Source organism: Haliotis asinina, chromosome 2 (genome assembly GCF_037392515.1).
Source record: "Haliotis asinina isolate JCU_RB_2024 chromosome 2, JCU_Hal_asi_v2, whole genome shotgun sequence".
NCBI classification, from domain to species: domain Eukaryota; kingdom Metazoa; phylum Mollusca; class Gastropoda; order Lepetellida; family Haliotidae; genus Haliotis; species Haliotis asinina.
The window spans coordinates 81,044,486-81,070,039 of record NC_090281.1 but is presented as its reverse complement, the minus strand read 5'-3'; the positions used below and the strand labels follow the sequence as shown (position 1 = coordinate 81,070,039).

Genomic DNA, 25,554 nt, shown 5'->3' with positions numbered 1-25,554 from the left:
GTTTGTGTGTGGTTCTTATGCATTTGTGCAGCTACACTGAGTTTTGACATCAATGCTAAGATCAAAAGGTTCATTTGATGGATTTTATTTTAAGTGTTGATGTTATTCACACAATGAAAATAAAAAGACAGTAATTGATAATAATAGTGCTCAGTTTTTATTTTATTTTAGAAAACTGAACTATGCCTTATCTGTGTGTCGTCTTTAGTTAAAAGTTGGCAGAATTTGTATGTCATTCATTGAAATTTCTTGGCCTAACATGACCGTGATGTCATACTAATCGAACTTAAGAAGGTATTGTCTTAGAAAAAAAATTTTTAGCTGACATTGTATGAGAGAATTTGCGAATCAAAGACTAAGAATTAACTGATCTTTAAATGACCTTTAAAAAAATTTGGCGGTATTCTCCTACACCCAAAATTAACCACAAGGAGTGAGTAAGTCTGGTTTTGTGTCGGTTTTAGAAATATTCAAACATTATTTTGAAGGGAGACTCTGGGAATGGGATTCACACATTGTACCCATGTAGGCAACTGAAGACAGGTTTTTGTTGATGAGCTAATGTTTTAACCCACTTGGTTACACAACCGATCATATCACATGCAGATACATGTGAACATACTGGCAAACTGTGCTTTCATAAAAAACACTGACAGAAGCAGGTGGTCAGTCTAGCTGACTTGGTTGATATTTGTTATTGTATCCAAAATGTATAGACTGATGTTCATGTTAATGGATTGTCTTGCCCAGACTATATTCTTTATAGACCACATTCATGTACCTGAGGCAGTGGGGTAGCCAATCATGAAGCAGTCGGTTGTTACGTCTAAGGGTTCAATTCTCTAATGGATAAAAGTCCATTTCTGGTGAACTCTGTGATATAGAAATATTCCTAAAAGTGTGATTACACAGTGCCACTTAAAAAGTGTTCAATTGTAACATATGTCATATTTGGGATCTACCCTTCTCAGCCACCGCAACTTTGAGTGCTGGTGATTAGTTGCCAGACTCTGAGGGTGTGGGTTTGAATCCCGGATGGGACTCAAGCAAAGATGTACTAGAATCTGTACTTTACTGAGAAAGTGTAATCCCAATTAGGACATATGTTCCTAAAAGTGGTGTAAAACTGACTCACCCACATAGCTGAAATATACAAATCTTGGTGCGATAAACAGCAAATGAACATGGAAAGTGTGTGAACTACTGACACATGTATTGACAAAGAAGGGCGGAGTAGGGTACAACAGTACAGAATGGTTGGCATTTGTCTTGACTCCTCATTGTTATGCTTGCAACTTTATGAGATCTGGCAAGCTAATGAACATTTCTGACTGACTTGACACTGAGTGATGATGTGTAATTAAGGAACACACAGGGTGTGAGGGGTTACTTATTTAATCATGTATTGCCTGCTTGACAATGTGTGGAAGTGAATGAATGAAATGTACCTCCTTGCACTTTAATTAATTGTTGCTTTTCAAATGCATTTAGAGAGAGTGTGTCACATGCAGTTAGGGTAGTACTCTTCTACAGCCAAATGTTCCAGATTTATAGCTTGGAAGTTGTTTCCTATGATTAAATACATAAATAACAAGAACTTCAGAGACTGCATAAAAAGTACCCCAATAAACAATGGTACAAAGTTTGAAAAATATGTCTTCATGATTAAACATTAAAAACAATAAAGATAAAAAACATATATATTTAATCTGTTTGTTGTTACCATATCTAAATGGTGTGATGTCCAACAGTAGATCACACAGTTTATCATGTGCAGAATCAAACTTTGATCTTTCACAGAAAAACATACCATCATATTCACCAAGTTAAATAATAATCCTTTCACATTGATTAAGATTTCTTATCTCCCAAGCTCTATCAGAGGCTAACACTTACTAGTAAACTAGCACACGTAGCTTGTCAAAAGATGAAATGACAAATCTCAAATTAAATGTTTTTAAATGAATCCTTGAACATGTATATATAAAGGAATGAATACAGGAACATATTCATAATGTAAATGCTACCAAAAGTTCTGTGCATTCAGGCTCTTTGAAGATTTTTAATCATGCACTTATAAATCTGACACAACACCTGTACAATACGAGCATATATTACACAGGGGGTAGTATTCATTTCAAGTGCAGTTTCAATGATTAACTGACACACACAAGCCAGTCAATCAGTTATCAAGAAGGTAAACATGTTCAAGCTATGGTCAATTACTTACAACATTTTTCTACGTCACAGCTGCCAATATTGAACTCAAATACACCAGGCGAGCACATTTATTAGAAGCCAACGTCATGATCTACGCAGAACATAGTTTACCGGAACTGATATGACAAAGGAGATAGTTTGAGTAAACAACAAAGTGTTACACTCTAATGCTGGTCGACATGTAAATCACAGCAGGGGACTAAATGTCATGTGGGTATACTCAACAATAGATTAACAACTGATTGACATTCACACATTTAGACAGTCTGTAAACAGTGAGTGAGTGAGTTTGACTTTATGCCACATTCGGCAATATTGCAGCTATATGATGGCCTGTGAATAATCGAGTCTGGACCAGACAATCCAGTGATGAACAACATGCGCATCGATCTACACAATTGGGAACCAATGACATGTGTAAACCAAGACAGCTTGAACACCCAATCCCGTCAATTGCCTCTTATGACAAGCATAGTCACCTATTGTGGCAAGCATGGGTTACTAAAGACCAATTTGGACCTTCATGGGTCAGTCTAAGGGATTTGGAAAGGCAGGGACCATGGGCCACTTTGCACATCAGAATAAAAAATGGCCCATTAAAATTTGGAAGTTTACTAATGATACAAGGGCAGTGGCCCATTCTAAATTCAGGGGAGTTAATGTAAAGAGGAAGACAATGTGTTTGGTATATGCATTTTTTAAACAAATGTCTCATGACAAGTGTGTACATTTAACACAGGTAGCATGATTGATTATCTTGAAGCATGATTTTTTGTTGGAAAACTGATAAAGTCTGAAGATCACCTTAATCTAAGTAAGGGTATAATTTGTTCTTAAGTTGTTCATCCATATAGTGTTCACATCTGAATTACTACTAGCAGTTCTTCCTCTTTGTTTTTACCTTTTTCTGTGAGCGAGTGAGTGAAGTTTTAAGCCGCTTTTTTGTATTATTCCAACAAAATCACCATGGGGGACACCAGAAATGGGCTTCACAATTTGCACCCATGTGGGAAATTGAACCCAGGCGTGACAAGCAAATGCTTTAACCACTAGGCTACCCCACTACCCCGAGAGCTTCAATGAAATAGGGGGCACTGTCACATCAACACTGTAGCTCACATGTATGGGGTCAGCTGGTAAAAATCTCAACAAGAACAATCTACCAACAATATTTGCTGTCAGCAGTGCCATTTAATTAATTTCGGTTAATTTTAATTATTGATAGTATTGACAAATGTACAACAAATAATGTAATATTATATAACATTTTGCATAAGACAAAAGTAAAAGATTCTGTATATGCCGAGATTTATTTATAAAGTTTTCACATGTTATGCTTTCCATTTCACAGCCTTTCACAAAATGAAACCCTTTCATAGTAACAACGACCAACATAAAGCATCAAATATTCTCATCATCTGTATCTGTGAAAACCTGGTGGATACTATAATTGCATCAGTTCAGTGTCTATTCTAGAACTGAAAATCTAGGGGGGATTTGTTGTCCCATACAAAAAAAGGAGGGGGATTTGGAAAATGTAGGGGGGAATACTTGTATTACCGTCTTCCAAAATAGTGTGGATGTACAAAAGTTATTGCAACCACCACCAGTGAAACTTCTGCTCATTTTATTTTGGCTACAATAGTCACATATCATAGCACAAAGCTCATTTTGAGAGAGCCATGGCCATTCTTGCAACCATTTTTTTCTGAAAAACACTTGTTTTATTTTTTTTTTCAGAGTCAGAGGGACCAGGGTCAGTCTCTGAGTTTTGCTCGCCTTTCGATTTACAGGTCTCCTTAATAGACATATCGGTCTAGGGAGACATGGCGGACACTGTTGCTTTCTCAGTGTTTTTTGTGCTAAAAAGTCACTTATTTTCATTCTTTTGCGTGGCATTATTCACGCCTAAGTACCACAAACCGTTGAAAATAAGAATTTCGTATTCAATTTCGCAACTTTAAGTGATAATATTGTCTGATTTCGAAAATGAAGCTAAAACGAACTGATGTTCTAAAAAAGATCGACGAAACAGTGTTTTGCAAGTGTTGTACACAAGCACTATGTTTAGAGTTCATACTCTAATGTTGTCAATTAATTAATTAAATCAAATCATAACTTCATCGAAAAACATTATCTATTTTCATACTGACAGGAATGGAATTTTGTTTCCCCTGTGCCGATAGTGGTTTTAAACAAGGGAGATTACTCTGTTATGTTTACATGTTGTTACTCGAACTTGACTCTGTGGCCAACTCCGATTTAGAATGTCATTCCTTGTCAACATAAAGCTTTTTTCGTATATTTTTTTAAAGGTAGTTAGGGAGCAAAGTACTATGCGCGACAGTTCGCATTCTGTTGTTTTTATGAGGCGCGATTTGATCATTATTAGCACGAATCCCGCAATCGCGAGTCCTAGAATAGACACTGTCAGTTATGACAGCATCTCCTTCACAACCTGTGCTCTTATCCTAACCCAAACCTTTATGTGTAAAAAGTAGTCCTGTTCAAAAAAAAAGTCAAATACCCAGTTTGGTGGGTAAAACAATAAAACTTTAACAGGGAGATTGACTTTACCACACTCACCAAACTTACAACCAATGTACTTTAGAAAAGAGGTTGTAGGGCATGAGAAAATATCACATAAAAATAGAAGTTGTAGCAAATTATAATACAGTTCAAAGTCAAACTAATAAATAAAAGATCCATTTCAAAATAAATTACAATTTTTACCATTTCAAATCCATCAAGCAGTAACGTCCACTTACGAAGTCAATTAACTGTTTAGCACAATGTTTTTCATAACATGCAACTGTTCCAGGAAACAGGTTTATGTATAAACATCACTGTTATTTTTAGTTAAGTTTAGACAAAAACCCATTCTACTTAAGGGTATAACCTTCACATTAATGCAATCCTAAATGGTTTAAGGGATTACATTCTTTGGAAGCATGAGTTGAACAGCAGACCTCCAAGACAGAATGCTCTCTTAACTTAACAGCATGTTCAGGCCAAACAGCAAATAGTAGATAGTAGTTTCCTTTCAACTTTAATTCTTTTTTTTATACCTCTAAAAAGTTCTGATAAAAATCTTCTATGGAAGTGTCACTGACGAATGAAACGTCATGACTACCAACATAAAAACTTTCTTCATGGGAGATATAGTTATACTGTTTATTTTACAGTAAGCAGGCTCAAAGGATTAACTGCAAAATTTTCGAAACATGTTTTTTACATAATGGCAAACATCCTAGCTACTACCATTTTCTGATTTATATATTTTGATCAATTATGAAATTGCACCTTTACAAAAAACATAACCATTTTGAGAACATTCACCATATGATAACATTACAATGTATAATTTATAATGAGGTCAGAGATTTGTTTTAACAGGCAAAGAGCATGGTAACACTGATACTCATAATCATGGCCATGTGAAAATTGAACCCATGACATTTGGATTCTGGCATGCCAAAGGGATGCAAATCAACAAAGCAAAGCGGTTGGAGTAGTTACCTGGAAGTCAAACAGTGTTTTTGGCGATTTTCAAATTGACAAGTTCATGGCACAGCCTCAAACAAACCAGTGTCTTATTATTTTGACCAGTCCACTTCTTTTCCATTTTAACTAGGATATAACCATGACTAAGCATGTGTGTCTCTGTTCATAATAAGAATAAACATATTAAATTCCAACTGAACATGAAATGTGAAATGACATTAACTGCTGCATGTCAAGTATCATGCTACCAATACCAAAAAACAAGACACTTGCCCCTGATTATTTATGATTGTCATGCAGTAGACATTGAATTCTCTTGTTATTGAATTTCCTGGATTTTTTATTCAGTTTCATGAATTGTTTAGCTGGAATCTGAAGTAGATTCTTTCTTGTTAACATCAAATTCTCATTTGGAACCTAAACAAAAGACAGCTTCAGCTTTTTTTATGCTGCCACTCTTAAACAGTAAACTTAGTTTTCAATTTCCCTACTCTATAAAGTTTTTAATACTGGTCCCAAAAGAGCATTGGTATCTGATACACTATACCATCATGCCAAAATGCCTTATACATAATTAACATCTGGATTAAGCAAGGCATCTAGCCAATCACAATAGTCATCAGGGGTTGTTACTTAAAACAGACAAGGAATTCCATACACATATCATATATGGTGCAGAATTTTATGGCTGCAACGAATACACTATAAGTTGTTCACTGGTCGCAAGGGTACATGAGCCCATGGACCCTGAGGGACCAGTGAACAACGTGTTTATCTTAATGAACACCTGAATTTTAATTTTGAACTGTTTGAAGCACTTCTGTTGAATGCGAGGCGACCAGTCTTCTAACAAGCGAGCGAAGCGAGCAAAGGTTTGCAACATACTTTCCTCACTTTGGTTCGAAAAATATTTTTCACTTCAAAATTAAATATCGCCACCATTAAAAATATACACCCATTTTTTCACTGGGTTATGCTCTCACATTTGCAACCCCATGTTGTACAATTACTCACGTGAAATATTTTTAATTCAACATTTTAAGTGCAACTCGTGGTATATCAGACCGTTCTTTGCCTCCATTACCCCTTCCAGCTTCCGGTTCAACGGGGTAAAGGAACAGGAGGGTATTATTCTATATGGAATACTTACAGTTACCTCCCCTGCGTCATTCGCCCATTGCACCAGAAGAGTTTTTTAGGTAGAATAAATGTTACGAAAATTCTACCAATAGTGACGACAGATAAGACAAATAAACTCCAACAGGTTCATGATAAAATTAGGCAATGTGGTATTTCTTTCTAATTTCTGCTTATTCTTGTTCTGTCACTCCGTTCAAACGGAGGCTGGCAGGGGTCATGGAGGCGAAGAACGATCTGAATAGTAAGTGTGGCGTTTAAAATGTTGAATAAAACATATTTCACGTGAGTAATTACTAAACATGGGATAAGAAATGTGAGAGCACAGTCAAGTGAGGAAACAGAAGTTAACCTTTGATGGTGGAGATATTTAATTTTGACATGAAAAATATTTTTTGATCCGAAGCGAGGAAAGTACGTTGCCAACCTTTGCTCGCATATAAGAAGACTTGTCATATTCTCTATGCTGCGTAACCCCATTTGCGCTACAGTTTGCCTGTGGGTTAAGATTGATAAAATTTATGAGGCAGTTTCCTTTATTCTTAACAGTAATTTTCATTGCTTATTTGGTGGAAATATTTTAACCAGGTAAACTTATCGCTGGTCTCCAGGACTTGTTTGACAATAAATATCAATGTCCTTTGACATTTTCACTAGTAAAACACGGGCACATGCTGGTAAAAGGAAACAGATCAACTCACAGTGATAGTTGCCTGGTCATGGTGATACAAGGGTGATGCGCTGTTTTAGTCCCCTTATAAGAAGCAGAAATCTCAACAGAAACACACTGACTTGAATAACTTCAAAATACCTACATACCTTTTCCTGCAGTATTTTGGTTTCTGTGTAGTAGTCTATAGGTTTGGCAGCATAAGGAAGATCTTCTCTACCATTCTGGATATCTTTTCCCTCATACACTACACTGGCACTGCTCGTCAACACCAGGCGCTGAGGAAAAATAAATCAACATATATCACACTGGCACTATATGTCAACACCAGGTGTTAGGCAGATATATACATATATATATATATGGACATATGCAGGGATTTGGAACTTTGACAATGGGCCATTATGGGGATTATTTGCCCTTTGCTGAATTTAGAATGGTTCACTGTCCCTGTATCAATGGTAAAATTCAAAATTTTAATGGGCTATTTTTCATTAAGATGTGCAAAATGGTCAATGGCCCCTGCCTTTCTCAATCCCTGCATAAACCACACTGGCACTGTTTGTCAACACCAGGTGTTGGGCAGAAGTATATCAGCATATATCACAATGGCACTATTTGTCCATACCAGGAGCTGGAAAGATATATATCAACATTTACCACAGTGGCATACAGGCCCTTGTGGCACTGCGAGGATTAAAGATTTTTTTTTAAATCTAAAAATTTTGAGATGACCTCCCGACATAAATGCTTTACAGTACAATATATCTTGACAAGGCCAGACACTTCGGTGAGAAAGTTGATATGAATGCTAGATGTGATTCAAAACATATAAACCTAAAGTGTGCTTCTCACTATATATTAGGTCATCTCTTGTTTTCCCAGAATAACCGCATTTGAGTTTTTTGTTTCGAAGGGACAGGTTTTACTTTTTGCTAAAAAGACATCTTCCCAGGTTTCACTTTTCATCAGGAAGCCTGCTTCCCAGTTTTTACTGGGGTGCTTGAAGTCAGTTGAAAACTATTGTTCAAGATTAAACTCAGAATACATGTTTGGAACCACATATCTCAGATCAGTGGTCAGACGCTCTACCGCATGGCCACCGGGCCGACGAAGGTGATGAGGTTAAATTATTCATTTTACGTGCGCATCTGTTATCGTTATGTAGTTTCATTCAATGATCATCTACATTGTAATTACCCATCAATGACGGTATATATGTTAGAGAAAAAACTTCTCGGTTTTGGTAGAAAATGTAAAACCATCGGGGTCGAGAAATCCCTCTCCTTCCAGTTTTACACTGTCTACCAAAACCTCGGAGATGTGTTTTCTCCTACACAAAACAGTACATTGCAAAATTGTCAAATACTGTCATGCAACCAGTTTACAGACTTTCCCACCATAATCTGGGCAAAGAGTACTGGCAGAATTATGTCCCTTTCTAATACTGACAGCCTGGATTAACTTGATAGGTTGCAGCAGCATGCATAAAAAACTAATTGAGATTTCTTGGATATCACTGTGGGATGCACATAAAAAATACATAGTCAACGACCAGTCCCAGGGCATTTCTTCAGATCAGTGCCCTTGAACAGGTAAACAATTCACCATATACACAGAATCGGCTTGTATTCTATGCCATAGATTAAAGGATTAATACATCCACAGTGCATATACGTGTGATAATGCTGTACTAGTCCACACTTATCATGGAAAGTTTTACAGTTTGTCATTAGCCATTCAAAGATGTAAGAGCATCTCTCATTCAGTGTTCCCGCTAGCATTCCAATTTATTGGTCCCTGAGTAGTATAGGGAATGGGGGTTTTAAAACACTTTCACAAAATGTCTCTACAAAGCCTTATTTACTAAATAAGGCTTTGGTTGGGCCCTTAGCTCTTGCTACTATTACCCCTACTACAAAAAAGTTGGCGGTAATTACTGTGCCTTGGAAGGAGGTAACACTGTGCCGTACGGTACGATCAATAATTCTTCTCTTACAAATCCCCTACCCGGCCCATCCCTCAAGTAGTATAAGTTAGGTTCGTCGGCTTTCATATCCACTTTATCTATGTTGTAAGTTTTGACTGACCATATAGGATCGGTGGCTCGCTTACGGCTATCGCCCTCGTGTTCCCCTATGTCATGTTTATATCGATGAAACAGTTTAACGTGAACCGCCTACGATCTCTTTGGTGTTCATAATAAAGGCTTGCTGGGCTTTTTGTATTCCCTGTGCTATGTACTTTTTTTTCTCGTCCTCGCTGATAGCAGACTTACGAGACTTAGACCGAATATCTTGTTTCATTCCGTTATATTTTGTGAGTTCAGAGAGGATTGAACGAAACTCCTCTTCTGAGATCTTACTATCAGAGAGTGCCGTGGAAATACGCTCACTCACTGTGTTGAGTTTTGCTTCGGCCAGAACCCTGATCTCGTCGTGTTTCAATGCCTTACGATTAAGCCTGCGTGATACTAACTTAAGCGCCAACCCTGCCAACCCTACCACCCCTGCCGTTATTTCAAAACCTAGCACTATAGGTGCAGCCACGATGGTGGTTAACAACCCAACGCCTGCCGCCCCTAGTCCCATGCTGGTTGTCATAAGGGCAGTGTCAGCCCCGTCCACGATATTGAAAGCTCTATTGTACTTTTTACATAATGCTTTTCGCGTGTCACGGTCTTGTTCTAGTTGACGTTTCACATCACATAACTGCCTCAAGCGGAACCCATCTACGGTTTCCAACGTCTTCGCTACTTCCTCTACGACTGGGTACAGACCCATCCTATAATATATATTTTGAAAGATATTTTAATTGGGGTTCAGTTAAAAATCTATCAATGTATTTGAAGTCTACAAGTTCTAGACTTCTACTCAGGGCAATAGGTGAGAGGCTAATAGACTTTCCTGTTGTAATAAAAACCCCACTGAGGCTTATTAAGCGGTTTATAGGACCCGTGGGGGTATCCTGTTGTATAACAATACGACAATATTGGTTTAGGTGTTCGTCAAACCAGTGTATTGACACCCCGGGTAAAAATTGGTGTACTCTTGAGGAGTTTTCCTGGTCAAAATACGTAAACATGACTTCTATGATGAGTGTGAAAGGGGAGGATATCTCAAGCTGCCTTTCGTGTAAATACATACTGCTAAATGTTAATTTACTTTCTATTCCAGAACCTAATCCAATTTTTCCTTCATAAAAATATACCGTGTCTGTTGCTTCATTCCCAGTAATGAAACCCCCGGGCCAGATACCGTTATTCGTAATCTTAGAGATAAACCTCCACCCCCCTTTTGTTGTGATATAAGGTGAGGTGAATATTAAATTGATCAGCCATTTGGGTTCTTTTAAATCTGATAACGACACCCGTCTGTACACGTTGTCTTTGAAGTGCAGGATGTAAAATTCATCTTCCTCACCAGGCTGATCGAATCCCTCCGTATCTCCCAGGTCGTTAAGTGTAGTGTTGGGATGATGACTGGTCATTATTATACTATTACGATATAATTTCCAACTGGTTTTCTGATAATAATTCAGGGGTTAACTTCATACCCATGAAGTGTATGTTGTCAGGCAGGAAGATATTGATTAGTGATATCTTATTTTCCACGATCACGTTGACCCCCTGCAGACTGGTCTTGGAGTCGACACCCACCCGCACGTAAACGTTGCAAACTTGAAACTGGTGTTGTTTCACCCACCCGAGTTTGATCCCCTTCACGATCTCGACATCATTCACCGATGGTTCCCCTAGGTAGACTTTGATGATCAGTGTTGAGTTTGCCGGCAGACTCTCTAGTATCTTGACCACGCCTTCGAATTCAGACACCAACTGCAATTTCACGTTTTGTATGGTTGGTTTACTCGATAGCATGTGGGCTGCTATAGTGTTGACTGGGCTGACGACTATACTACGTCTCTGAGTTGGTACGTAAGCCACGAGCAGAATTCCATTGTTCACGACTTTGTTTAGGTGGTTGTCTTTGTTATCAGTGAACACGTAGGGGGAGACGAGTCTAATATTGATAAACCAGTCGTTCTCGGGTAACAACACCCACTTGTCATCTTCGGTGAAGACGAGCATATATGGTTTGTTTTTGACGACGGTAGTGCTCTCAACATCGTCTAAGTCGAACAGTTTACCACCGAACGATGGGTATATTACCCAATTATTATCACCGGTGTTGACAAGGGTGTACTTAGTGTTGACTATTGCTCTTGTGGTATCTACTATATCACTTAGGGTTCCACCGGAGGGGATTTCAACGCGTTTGTAAATGTTGTTTTTCAGTTGCAAGGCATACGATTTACCATCTACTCCGGGAGCGTCGAAACCGCGTGTGTCTCCGAGATCGGAGATCCCGATATTGACGCATTTTTTCACTCCGGGCCCTTGTGCGCTGGTCATGTTACGTGAAGCGTTAAGCTGAGGTATCCTATATTTACAGGATTATGATTTATATCTAACACCGATATTGTCAGCTCAGGTATGTTGCCCTGGGTTAATCTCTTATACTGCCGTGGTGAAAACGACTCGGTTCTACCGTCGTTGAATTTCTCAGTTTTCACCGGCACTGCTCTCAGTATAGTGGAAGGGTGACCTCCTTGAATGTTGTACGTTGTGCTCACCTGATCGAGATGAATGTACAGCTCTCGGTACGGTACTAGATCGGGTAACTTCGTGCCTGTGACGGTTGTTGTTGGTTTTATCTCGTCAGGAGACATACCGAGTATCCTCGCTAATGGTCGGCCGAGCCTCAATGAGGTTCTTCCGTTGTTGATTAACACCACTGTGCCGTTTGAGTCGTTCATCTTGAGTTCGGCTCCCAGGGGTTTGAAGACCTCGTCGTTTAGAGAGCACACACTGTAGTAGCCGTCAGTTATCTGACTGCGAGTTCCACTGACGAACAGCTTATTGTTGCTGACGTTGATGTTAGTCCATTGCGGTAGGTAGGTGATATCGCAGAGTGCGACTTCGAGTTGACCTGACGTGTTATCGATCGCGTGCGTCAGCTGAACGGCCTCACCGCTCGTTATTCCTGGAAGTGTTATGTACATATTATAATATATAATTTATATATTATAATATGGATTTAGCACACTTGAAAATCGTGGTGAATGCAGATGGTACGGGGTTTAAAACAACCTTTATTAATATCTTTGAAAAATATATCGTGTCCGTTAATAACGCGCAGGCGGTGGTAAACTGGAATCAAAACCCAATGCAGTTTTGGCAGAACCAACTAAACTTTGCTGTGTGGTGTGCGACGACAGGGTCGGGTGTGACACCAGACTACGGTATAGACGAACTGAGTAAGGCGGTTATTTTGTTTCATATTTATTATCAAACGAGACGAATATTGAAGGAAATAAGTGCTCCTCTCCCCCAAGATAAAGCGTGGAGTATGACGAATAACCCCTATGATAGACGCGCTTATGAACGTATTTGTGGGGAGTTTGAGATTCCAACGAATAAAGACTTTCGCCTTCCTGGTGTGAACCATGGTCTCGGTATAGTTCTCGTGTACTTCTACAGGTCCGGAACATATTATGCCGGTTCTAAAGATGGTTCATACAACCCAAACCGTCATACATTTACAGGCCCCACAACGAATGAAAAGATCCATGTCAGCTGTATAAAGCAAACCAATCCTGATGCAGCCACAGCCTGGACTAAAATGATCTCAAAAACATCGAAAGGATTCACTCGTGCTGGTACAATACGCTTGAACGACTCGATTCGAACGTACGTGTGGGCGCTGTTGGGTGCGCAGTCACAAACGCGTTCCAACATCATCGGTAAGGGAACTGCTTTCGACGCTCAGAAACAGTTCGTTGCCAACGTTGAGGATGCTATCAATTCTCCAGTTGATCTCCCGCGGGCCATCGACCGTTACCAAAAAATGTTAGAACACGCCAGATCGAAAGTCAATTACGTGTTCGGCGTGGGGTTGTACATGGCTCCGAGTGATATGCAACTGAGAGTAAAAAAAGTGGTGGGTTATAACAACGAAATAGTTATAGCCACGGCGGACCAAAAGTTGGGTATCAACCCCGATATTAACACCCCACATATCCCACACACCCAACCACGTGAAAAGGGTATAGTGGCGCCACCCCCGGAGCCTAAAGTTCATGTGTCCCCCACACACCCTCATGTGCATGTGGGGGTACCCCCCTATCAGCAGCATATTGATAATAAAACAGCCCTAGTGGTTGGTGGGGTAACTTTGGGACTTATTTGGTTAAAGATTTCTTAGCCGCTACGTACACCAGACCAGCCACGGCGACGATGGCTGCCCACAGGTTTTGACTGAGCCACATGGCAGTTTTAGACAGAGCGCTCAACAACCACGAGACAATGCTACCCAGGATGCCGGGAAGGGCTTCGGCGGCTTTACCAGCCAGTTTAGCTAGGCCTTCCCCGAGTTTTTTTATCCAGTCTTTAACACCACCACCGCCACTTGGAGTTCCCCCGCCGCCGGCAGGCCCCACAGGGGTTCCCCCTGTCAGTGACACCACCAGGGTTGATATAATGAAACCCAATGCAGTCAGAATGCTGACGATGGTGATCCCTTGCTCCCGGAACAATATCCGAATCCTGTTGGCTAAAGTTGTATCCTCATTCAGTATTCTATCGATTGTTTCCCGAATACGACTGATCTGGGATCGAAGCTGTTCACGATTCGAGGAAGCGGATTCCAATCGTGTACGTCTCTCGTCTTCTAAATCGCGTAGTCGTTCATTGATACGGCGCTTCATATCATCGTTTTCAGTTTCGTTGAGTTTGGTTTTTTCCCTAGCGATGTGCTCGTCGATTTCGTTCAGTTTCCCCATGTTGTTCACGAGTTCTCCACGCACGCGTTTCACGGCTTCGTCTAAGCCGCGCAGTTCCCTTACCGGAAAGTCAAACCCCGGTAACGGTTTGTCCCAGTAGGTGCTCAACAGTTTTTCTATGCTGTCTGAGGCTTCTGTAGCACGCTGTGGTGTCATTTCATCTCTAGTGGTGAGGTGGGATCTGGTAGCTTGCAGATCTTCAACAACGGCCTTAGGTATTGTGCCAACGTAATCATGCATGTTTAGATGTTCACGGATAAATTCGACACCATGGCGTCTGGCTAGAGTTGATAAGGCCAGTGGTTTTTTATTGCGCTTGTTAACGAGGTCAACCCCTGGGTTAGACTTAAGGCGTAGAACACCCTTTGTATCAATAAAAAAATTATCAAGGTATCGGCCCTGTGGATCAACGTAGTATTTATCACTTCTTAAACTTTCGTAATAATCATCTACCGTTGTTGCCAAGAGTTCTTGGTTCAATGGTGAACTAGTAAATGAGGTCTCCTGCTCATCATCGAATGCCTGGGCACTAGCGCCCGGTATTTCCGTCATATCTATGTCTTCATCCATTAGTATTTAAATATATTTTATTTATATATAACAATGTACGGCAGAAAATTAGATCCTTTCAGAAGATTGAGAGAGCCATTAGGAGCCAGAGCCGTGCGCCAGTCGGTGACCATCACCAACAATCCCAGCAAGATAGACCAGAATCAAACTCTGCTGGTTAGATTTCCAAACCTTGGTGAGAATGACCTCATTGTACCAGGCACTGTTCGACTGGCGTTCAATATCACGTTGACCTCCGACAACGACAAACGCGAGCTAGTGCGGAACGTGGGTCGAGGTATCATCAAGAAAACGACCGTCAAGATCAGCGGTAACGAGGTGCTGAGCATCGACGACAGCGACGTGTTTCACTGCTACAAGGATCTCTGGAAAAGCGAGGGAGAACGAGTCAATGATGTGTACCAGGGCATCAGCAAATCAACCCGGGCGCGCATAGGATACGTCTTCACGACAGACCAGCAAGACAAGCTATCGGACGGTGAAAAGGCCATCGCTCTAGCATACGGGAATCGATTCTGCGTGCCGCTCGACTTCGAGTTGCTCACGGGACACGCGCCATTTTACCAGGCCGCGCTGGGTGATAGGCTCGAATACGAGCTCACGTTTAACGACTATAGTAAAGTAGTGCGTACGCCGAACGGTGATGAGGCTAGTTATGCCATAGACAACATCTCTCTGGAGTTCGACATGGTCACTAGCCCGGAGCTGGCCAGGCAGGTTCGAAACCAGTATTCTGGGAAGATGGCTATCCTGTACGATCGCGTACTGAGGCATAGATCAGTCGTGCGAGATAAGAGCGACACTGTGTGGAATATCAACCTGAACGTGCCGGCGCGATCGATGAAAGGTATACTGGTCGTCCCCGTGGAGGATTACGAGCCATTCCGGAGGGACAGCGAGAAGTTTTTCAACCCCGAGATTGAAAAGGTGGAAGTGACCATCGAGGGCGTGCCCAACCAGCTGTTCAGTCATGGTATGAGACCACACCAGCAGTGGGATGAGATAAAAAAGCTACCAGTGGGGGATTACATAACAAAGGACCTGGACCTCGGCTCTGTGCAGATCGGTGAATACCTGACCACCAAGTACGCACTATGGTTGGACATGCGATCCACGGATGATGATAAACTGCACGGTAGCGGGCGCCGTATAGATAACGGCAGCGAAGGGATAACCATCCAGATTACTAAGAAGGCTCAAACCGCTGGTAAGTTGAAATTATATCTGTACGTTATTATGGACGCGCAACTTAATATAGACAATGGGAGATTTGTGCAAGCCATCTACTGATGGGGGGTACCCCCCACTACCCACTGACCCACACTGCGCCATAGTGTGCGGGCAGACTGGCTGTGGGAAGACCGTTTTCGTGTTGGATATGTTGGAGGGTTACTACAAGGATGTGTTCGATAACATCGTTATCATGTGCCCTACTCTGAGCATGAATAAAACGTACGCGCGACCTTGGGTGATGACGGACCCGGACGTACACAAAATCGACCCTGGAACACGCCTGCAGGACTGGTTGAAAGCTCTTCACGAGAAATTTAAAGGGGAACCGACGCTGTTCATACTGGACGACTGCAGCGCTAATCGCGAGATAACAAAAAAGAGAGACATGCTATCGTACCTGGCCTTCTCCGGCCGGCATGCAAATCACAGCGTCTGGGTGCTAACGCAGAAGTTCAACTCGGTGTTGAAAGACCTCAGGGAGCAGACGCGATGGGTGGCCTTATTTCACTGTAAGGACAGGGATTCGTTCGAGGAGTGTTTGAGAGAGAACGATGTGATGAGTAAATTAGAACGGGAACGGGTGAAGAAACAGCTCGCTGAAACTAAACACGCTAAGCTCGTGCTAAAGACCGACCAACCAGTAGCATATATAGTATGCTAAAGCTAAGCAAAGCTAAGCAAAGCTAAGCTAAAGCTAAGCAAAGCTAAGCAAAAGCTAAGCAAAGCTATGATATTTGAAGTATTTGTCGTGTGCAACTTAACCTTCATTTCTCTGTGTTTTGTCTGTATCGGGTATTATATAGTTAAAACTAAATCTTACTTGTTATATTATAAGATGGAGTGTGAGGAATTGCTCGAACAATTGTCGTTGGAGGGTACCCCCACTGTGGGGGATTCCCCCAAGCGAGAGAAACTGGTGGCGTTGGCTGTTGGCGGCAAAGCCAAACATTACTTTGGAGACTACACTCCGGATAAAATTCACAAAATGCCAGCCGAAGAAATCGATAAGCTGTACGCTAGATACGAGTCCCGGCTCGGAGCAGAAATGACAAAGACAATAGGATCGGCTATGACCCAGATATACACCGGTATTGTATCACACTTCCTTCCCATTCCACCAGAGCGCCGACTTTACCTGTGGGAGGACCTCGAGAAAGACCCTTTTATCGAACACGCCGTGAGCTCTATCAGCTGCGGGCTGTACCACAAATATGGTATGTTGTTGGCTCCAGTGACGGCGGCGATTATCACGGCAAAACATTGTCAATTTGAGAGAAAGAATAATAATAATAGTATAGATGGATGCTGCACAGGAACCAGTGGAAACAGTGGAGGAGACCCCTTCACAGGAACCAGTGACGGTGGAAACCCCTTCAGTGGGGGTACCCCCCACAGTAACCAGGCAGAAGAATCCTAAGAGAGTAGCTGCCGGTAAAAAACGGTGGTGTAACCAACATAAAGTGACCAACCCCCGACTGTTGTTGGCTGTAGGCGTAACTGCTGCCGTGGTTATAACATGGTTATATACACGTGAGGGAAACCCTCACCATGAGGTGGTAACCCCCACTGTTGGGGGTGTGGGGGGTACCCCCACTGTCGACCCGCATATCATGTTATAATTTTAATATTTTTATATCATATACATAATGTCTGAGGGGAAAACGTTCGTCAACGACGCATACCACGCCACAGTGGTCGCCAGTCTAGCCGTAGGGTACGCTCGGTTGACTAAAATGGTGCTTAAACAACCAACTATCAAGCTAGATTTCAACCTGCAGGATATGGGTATGCTCATAATGAACCTTGGTATGGCGATGGCCACAAAAGACATCCTAGTAAAACAAGGAATAATACCTGATAATATAATGAAATAAATATAGGGATGGCCACGATAGCTATGATGGTCGGTGGGGCGTTAGTGAATGCCCTGGCATTTTCCGGGAGTAATTTCCTCTTCTCGAAACTACGAGATGATCACGCGGCTGAAATACAGGAAGAAAGGAAGCGGCACGATCTCGCTACTGAGAAATTACAAAGGGCACAGGCCGAGTACGCTAAAAAACGCCTCCAGAGGATCGACTTTATTAACGAACAACTCCAGCGTGAAAACCATGCCGTTCAAACATTCAACGATGTCGATGAAGCAATGAAAGAATATTATCTACTAACTGGTAAACAATTGGAACCGCTCAATAAACCCACACTCGCTCAGTACTACACACCATCCAAGGGACAAATGAATCGTGAACTGGGCTTCATAGTGTTGGGTATAGCAGCTACTGCGTTGGTTGCGAAGCAATTAAACTAAAATACCCATATAAGTAAACATGAGACCCGCTCCATACCGATGCGAATATATACTTATGGGGAAGACTGAGGCCTGTGGTAGGAAATGCAGGAATCAGGGGTTCTGTTGTTTCCATATGGGAAGTCCTAACTACACGTGTTCTGTGTGTGGTATCGGGGTTAAAGGACACTACTGTCTATGTAAAGCTCACGGAGCGAACGTAGTCAGACATCAACTCATCTACGAGAATAAAAAAGGCTACATAAAAGAACGTAGGCGACTGCTCAAGATAGCCACTTAAGGGTTACCTCCCCTTACTGTGAACCAATTAGACATTAGTTCTCTTAGGTGTAAACACGATGTCTACTGTAAGCGAGCTCAAGCGGGTCGCAAAACAGAGAGGTGTCATCGGGTATTCTAGAATGCGGAAGTCAGCATTGTTGAGATTACTAGGTTTAGAAGCCCCTCCTACAGTAAAACAATTAAAAGCTCAAGCAAAACAGCTTGGATACACGGGTTATTCAAACCTGGGGAGAGCCGGGTTAACCGCATTGTTATCACATGCCCCCGTACCCACTGTAAAACAACTGAAAGCCGAGGCACACGATTTGGGTTTAGGCGGGTATTCCCGTATGAGAAAACCACAGCTTGTAGAATTATTACGACAGAATAGAGCTATTGACCTACAGTTCGTGCGCACTAAGCACGCCGTAGGCAACTATTTGGGAGGTTGGCGCATGCACGTTGATAGAAACATAGACATTACAGATATCAAGCCTCTGATAGCTGATAAGGTCAACCAGGAACTAAATAATCTAGGAAGTATCAAGTTTCAGATCACAGTGAAAATGTCGCTCGATAAGCAGGTTGGGGGCCCCACAGGGGCCACTGAGTATGTTCAGCCTTACTTCCGAGGTAAACAAGAGGTCGTCACACATGCAGAGACCATTGACGCATCAATCGATACAAGTTTTCAGCAGATACGAGAATACCTAGAACGCTACACACACTTGGGGTCCGGGTGGGCTGTAGATAAAATCGATAATGTCTATCTAGACATAGCTAAATACGTGCCGTTCAGAGGCGGGTCATACCTAGCCTTGCCTCCCTACTATAGGAACAAACATGCCATAGTAAACGTTAAGAATAGAGGAAACGATTGCCTGAGGTTAGCTATCAGGTCAGCCTTATTTCCAGCTGACACTAATCCGAACAGGCCTTCTAATTATCCTCAGGATGATGGGCTCAACTGGGATGGTATAGATGAACCCACCCCCATATCCCAGATCACTAAAGTAGAAAAACAGAATAATCTGGCTATAAATGTCTTTGGGCACGAAGGTAACACAACAATAGTACACAGGGTCAGCCCGGTGAAGGATTGCCAAGTTATCAATATATTCATGATCCAGCGAGGTGACAAGTATCACTACACATGGATAAAACACTTTAGCAGGCTGTTGTATGACCAATCGGCACACAGAGAAAAGACCCACTTCTGTGAACGATGCCTACATGGCTTCACCCGAGCTGATTTATTAGAATCCCACCGGGATGATTGTCAAGGTGTGGGGCAGACGGCCATACGAGTCGACATGCCTAAGGAAGGTGAAAATATCCTAAAATTCAGTAACCACAAGAACCAAATGTCTGTGCCTTATATCATATACGCCGACTTCGAAGCCTTAGTTGTGGGTGGGGATTCCCCCACACCCCCTAGTGGTGGTAGCTTCACCCACAAGACACAAGAGCATAAAGCCTGTTCGTTTGGATACATTGTCGTCCGTTGTGACGGGGAAACGAAAGCTCCGGTAGTGTATAGGGGCCCTGACGCGGCTGAAAGGTTTCTAAAGTGTTTGCAGGAGGAAGAAAAAATTATTAGGAATGCATTGTATAGAATCGCTCCCATGCGTATGACCCGAGCCGACAGGCTAGCTCACGCTAGTAGCACTAACTGTCACGTGTGCGACTCACCACTTAACGGTGATTCGGTGAGAGATCACTGTCACATAACTGGTAAGTATAGAGGCGCCGCTCACAACGCGTGCAACCTCAAGCTTAAAATCAACCCTAAGACAATAAACATCCCCGTTGTCTTTCACAACTTGAGAGGGTACGACTCACACTTGATCATGCAGGCCATCGCGAAAATCGATGGTAATATAACGTGCATCCCCAACAACATGGAGAGATACATCTCCTTCAGCTTAAACGGACTTAGGTTCATTGACTCGTTTCAGTTCCTCCTGTCGTCACTCGACAGTCTGGTCAAGGCCAACAATACCTTCCCTATCACCGATCGATACACAGACGCCGAGACTAGACCCCTGCTTATGAGGAAGGGTGTGTACCCCTATGAGTACATGGATAGTTGGGCCAAGTTCACCGAGACCAGACTACCCCCTATTGACTGCTTTTATAGCAAGCTGAATGAGGCGTCCGTCTCACGAGATGATTACTCGCACGCGACTAACGTATGGAATAAACTGGGTTGTAAGAACCTGGGTGATTATCACGACCTGTACTTGAGGACAGATGTACTGCTGTTAGCCGACGTGTTTGAAACGTTCAGGCGGACCTGTTTAAAGCAGTATAAACTCGACCCCGCATGGTATTACACCAGCCCAGGTCTGTCGTGGGACGCCTTGCTTAAAAAGACCGGAGTTAATTTGGAATTGCTCACAGATTACGACATGCACCTATTCATTGAGAAAGGCTTGCGAGGTGGGATTTCCATGGCATCCAAACGATACGCGAAAGCAAATAATCAATACGTGAAAGGTTACGATCCTAACAAACCAACCAATCACATTCTCTACCTCGACGCAAACAACCTGTACGGCTGGGCCATGAGTCAGTATCTACCTACAGGGGGATTCGAATGGGTACCCCACGTTGATGTTATAGAGGTTGCACCAGATTCGAACAAAGGGTATATCCTCGAAGTTGACTTAGAGTATCCCAAGGAATTACACACATCACACAACAGCTACCCCCTGGCCCCCGAACGTATGAGGGTTAATACAGACTGGATGTCTGAGTACCAACATAACTTGTCAGGTGGGCGTGTGACAGACGTTGAAAAACTCGTGCCTAACTTAATGAATAAGACCAAGTACATCGTTCACTATCGCAACCTACAGCTGTACCTGTCGTTGGGTATGAGGCTGACCAAAATACACAGGGTGCTCATGTTCGACCAGAGTCCATGGATGGAGCCCTACATCAGAATGAACACAGACCTACGAAAAAAAGCCACCAGTGATTTTGAGAAAAATCTCTACAAGCTCATGAACAACTCGGTGTTTGGTAAGACTATGGAGAACCTGAGGAAACGCGTGACCGTTAAGCTGGTTCGGTCGAGTGAGGAAGACAAGCTCAGGAAATTGATAGCCAGTCTGGCATTCAACCGTAGTAAGATATTCACAGACAACCTGGTTGCCCTACACATGAAGAAAAGTCACATAAAATTCAACCGGCCTGTTTACGTGGGGATGAGCATCCTCGATTTATCCAAACACCTGATGTACGACTTTTACTACAACGAGCTCAAGAAACAGTACGGCGACAGGTGTGAAGTGCTGTACACTGACACGGATTCCCTGCTGATGGAGATTCGAACCGAGGACGTGTACGAGGACATGAAAAAACACCTTGATTTATACGACACCAGCGACTACCCTAAGACCCATGCCATACACAGCACGGTAAATAAAAAGGTCCTAGGTAAGATGAAGGACGAGTGTGCTGGCACGCCCATAGCCGAGTACATAGGTTTGAGACCTAAGATGTACTCCATACTGAAAGCCGACAATAGTGAGATCCGGAAGGCTAAGGGGGTTAAGAAGTATGTGGTGAAACAACACATCAAACACGCCAGATTCAAGGAAGCCCTGTTCAAGACCCGTACCTTTAGGCATAAAATGAACACACTTAGAAGTGATGGACATAAGATATACGGACTGACTATAAACAAGACGTCCCTGTCGCCTATGGACACGAAACGTTGGATAGCTATTGATGGTATAAACACATACGCGTATGGACATGAAAAAATTTGAGGCTATTTACTACAGCCCGCGTGGGTACTGGAAAGGAGCTAGCGCAGTAGATAAGCTAGCTAAACTAGCGCGAGTACCCCCGGAGGAAGCCAAAGCGTGGCTTGAAAAACAAGCCCTGTGGCAGATCTATTTGCCGGCACCACGCTACGTGCCTAGAAGGAGGTTCGGTATTAACATACCTAATAGTGTTCACCAGGCAGACCTACTGTTCCTACCCCACGACAAGAGGTACAAGTATGCCTTAACCGTAGTGGACGTAGCCAGTCGTTACAAGGAAGCCGAACCCTTGACCACGAAAGATTCTGCCCAGGTAGCCAGAGGATTTGAACGCATATACAAACGCAGCCCACTGACGTGGCCAACAGAGCTGCAAGTTGACCCCGGACGGGAGTTCATGGGTGCCGTGTCACAACTGCTAGCCAAACACGATACAAAGGTCAGACGTGGTACGGCCGGAGCCCATCGCAGCCAAGCCATAGTTGAGAGATTTAATAGGACTTTGGCTGAGCGCTTGTTCGGCTATCAGTATGCTAGGGAGATGACCACCCCTGGAAAACGATCGACTGAATGGGTCACGAGGTTACCCAAGGTGGTGTCGGCAATCAACCATGAAGTCACCCGTCTCACCGGTAAGAAACCGGCAGACGCTATCAAACTAAAATCAATAGTTGCAGAGTCGGCCGCTCCATTGCGTGGGAAGGAGAAACAAATACCAGATAGGGCCCTAGTGAGGTATCTATACCAGCCGGGGGAACACGAGGGCGATAGCCGTAAGCGAGCCACCGATCCTATATGGTCAGTCAAAACTTACAACATAGATAAAGTGGATATGAAAGCCGACGAACCTAACTTATACTACTTGAGGGATGGGCCGGGTAGGGGATTTGTAAGAGAAGAATTATTGATCGTACCGTACGGCACAGTGTTACCTCCTTCCAAGGCACAGTAATTACCGCCAACTTTTTTGTAGTAGGGGTAATAGTAGCAAGAGCTAATGACCCAACCAAAGCCTTATTTAATAAATAAGGCTTTGTAGAGACATTTTGTGAAAGTGTTTTAAAACCCCCATTCCCTATACTACTCCCTGGGACCAGAAGCAATAAAATATACCAGTCCCTTCTAAAGTTATACCGGTCCTATAACTATCACAAAGAATAAAGACGTATTCATTTGCATTTACCTGTTTTATTCTTCTGTCATTGTTAGAATAGTCCAGACTATTTTCTCACAGGACAGACTACAATCTTCGTTTCTTTCTACTCTGGAACAACGCTTTTGCCCAGTCCAAGTCACGTTAACAGACACTTTGCAGATTTAATGTCATCAGATTATTCAACCTTCGGTCAGAAAGTTTATTTCAACTGGCACTGTGTATTCTATTTTGTATGCTGAAACCACACTCAGCTGGAACACTGCTGACTGGTATGATAACTATATGTGCCAGATTAACATAATCAGGGAAAGTATCACCATAATCCTGCATGAGTACTTTGCATGCTTGTGAAAACGTTGTTGTGCCGAGGCCAGTGACGACATGTTTGAACTGAAGGAAATCCCTCACAGTGCGCTCTCTGCTGATTGGCTGATTATCTGGAAATTCTGTGATGCCATTCACAGGGCTAAAATGGTCTAACATGACTGTGATGGATTCCCTGCCATACTGTCGTGATTCGTCAGCATTTTGGGGAAATTTACTGAGGTTTAGCACCTGATCGAGTGCAAAGAGAACAGACATAGAGTCCTGTGGAAACCAGCAACGGAGAGAAGCGATGAGATCTTCAGTGAAACCAGACCTCTTTGCTTTGAATGCTGTGATAAATCTCTCGTCAGCGTAAAACAAGCTTGATGTCACGAAAGGTTTCGTCAGCAATATTGTCCATAAATCCTTGTTCAAAGCTGCCTGTCTCTGTCAACAAGGTGTCGAGGCATGTGATTGTAGAATCAACCATTGGGCGAATCTGAGATAAGTTCAAATCGTCTCGCTGAAACATTGTGACAGGTTTCTCCATAAATGGCAAAACATCTGCTAACATGAAAGTAGTGGCCACAAAGGAAAATGTTTTAATTTTTTTAACTAGTCCTAAAGCAACAGGATTTTCCCTTTGATTAGCTTCCTCCTCTAATTCGATCACAATAGCAGATCACAGATCAAACGGCTTGGGTCAAAGATAACCACTGCACTGTACATGGCTTCAAAGAAGCAAATTCCGTGTCATCCAGCACATGAGAAACTTCTTGTAAATGTTCATCTCGTGTAGCAAAGCACTCATACAATTTGAAAGGTTCATTCAGTGTGTTGCGACATTCAGAGATAGATTTTGACAGCTTTGCCACATCTTGCGATGCCAGTGCCACCCTAGAAAAACAGTTTCTGCTTTTCCATCAATCACTGCCCGAACGAACATTATCAATTTTTTTTTGACAGTGATATTAACAGTTTCTTCTATTATTAATCCAATGAATTCACTTTTGGAGAGTTGTTCTTTTAAGGTTTCCAGAGTAGTGTCTGCAAGAGTGGACTCCATTTCATCGACTGTTTCACCATGAGAGTGAACTACACCGCTGAGTGACTGACAACCATTTTGTTTTTAGCAATTCCAAAATACTTGAAAATTTATTTGCAGGAATATTTTCCTGCGCTAAAAACAGAACTGTTCTCATCATAGCTGTTAACGTATCGTCTGTCTTTTTTTTAGCTGCTGTCATGTGTGCATTCATAGTTTTTCTGTTTGATAAAACAAACACTGCATTTCTGTGACTCGCACTGTCTCTATGTTCTTTCATTGCAGACTTCTGCATATTAATGCAGCCTTTTGTAAAGCCATTTGTTTTTTACGCTGCCTCACATATTCTGCAGTACATTTTTTCGACATCCCCATAACGCAACCACTGAAACTCATTCAACCAGTCCTCCTTGAATGTTCTTGTTTTAGGTGTGGCTTTTATTTTTTTTACCAGACTCCTGTTTGGATTGTCCATTGGTACATTTTTCTGTGTCACTTATGTCATGACTGGTTTTCCGTTTACTTGAA

General features: G+C 42.4%; 1 protein-coding gene across 1 annotated transcript in view; it reads right to left on the bottom strand.

The window, feature by feature from the left end:
- LOC137274429 (sterol-4-alpha-carboxylate 3-dehydrogenase, decarboxylating-like) overlaps nucleotides 1-25,554 on the bottom strand; it is a 65,236-nt gene that overhangs the window by 36,373 nt on the left and 3,309 nt on the right. Inside the window, exon 4 of the mRNA XM_067807603.1 lies at nucleotides 7,681-7,809. Within this exon, the coding sequence (XP_067663704.1) occupies nucleotides 7,681-7,809 (129 nt within the window). The remainder of the gene's footprint in view (nucleotides 1-7,680; nucleotides 7,810-25,554) is intronic.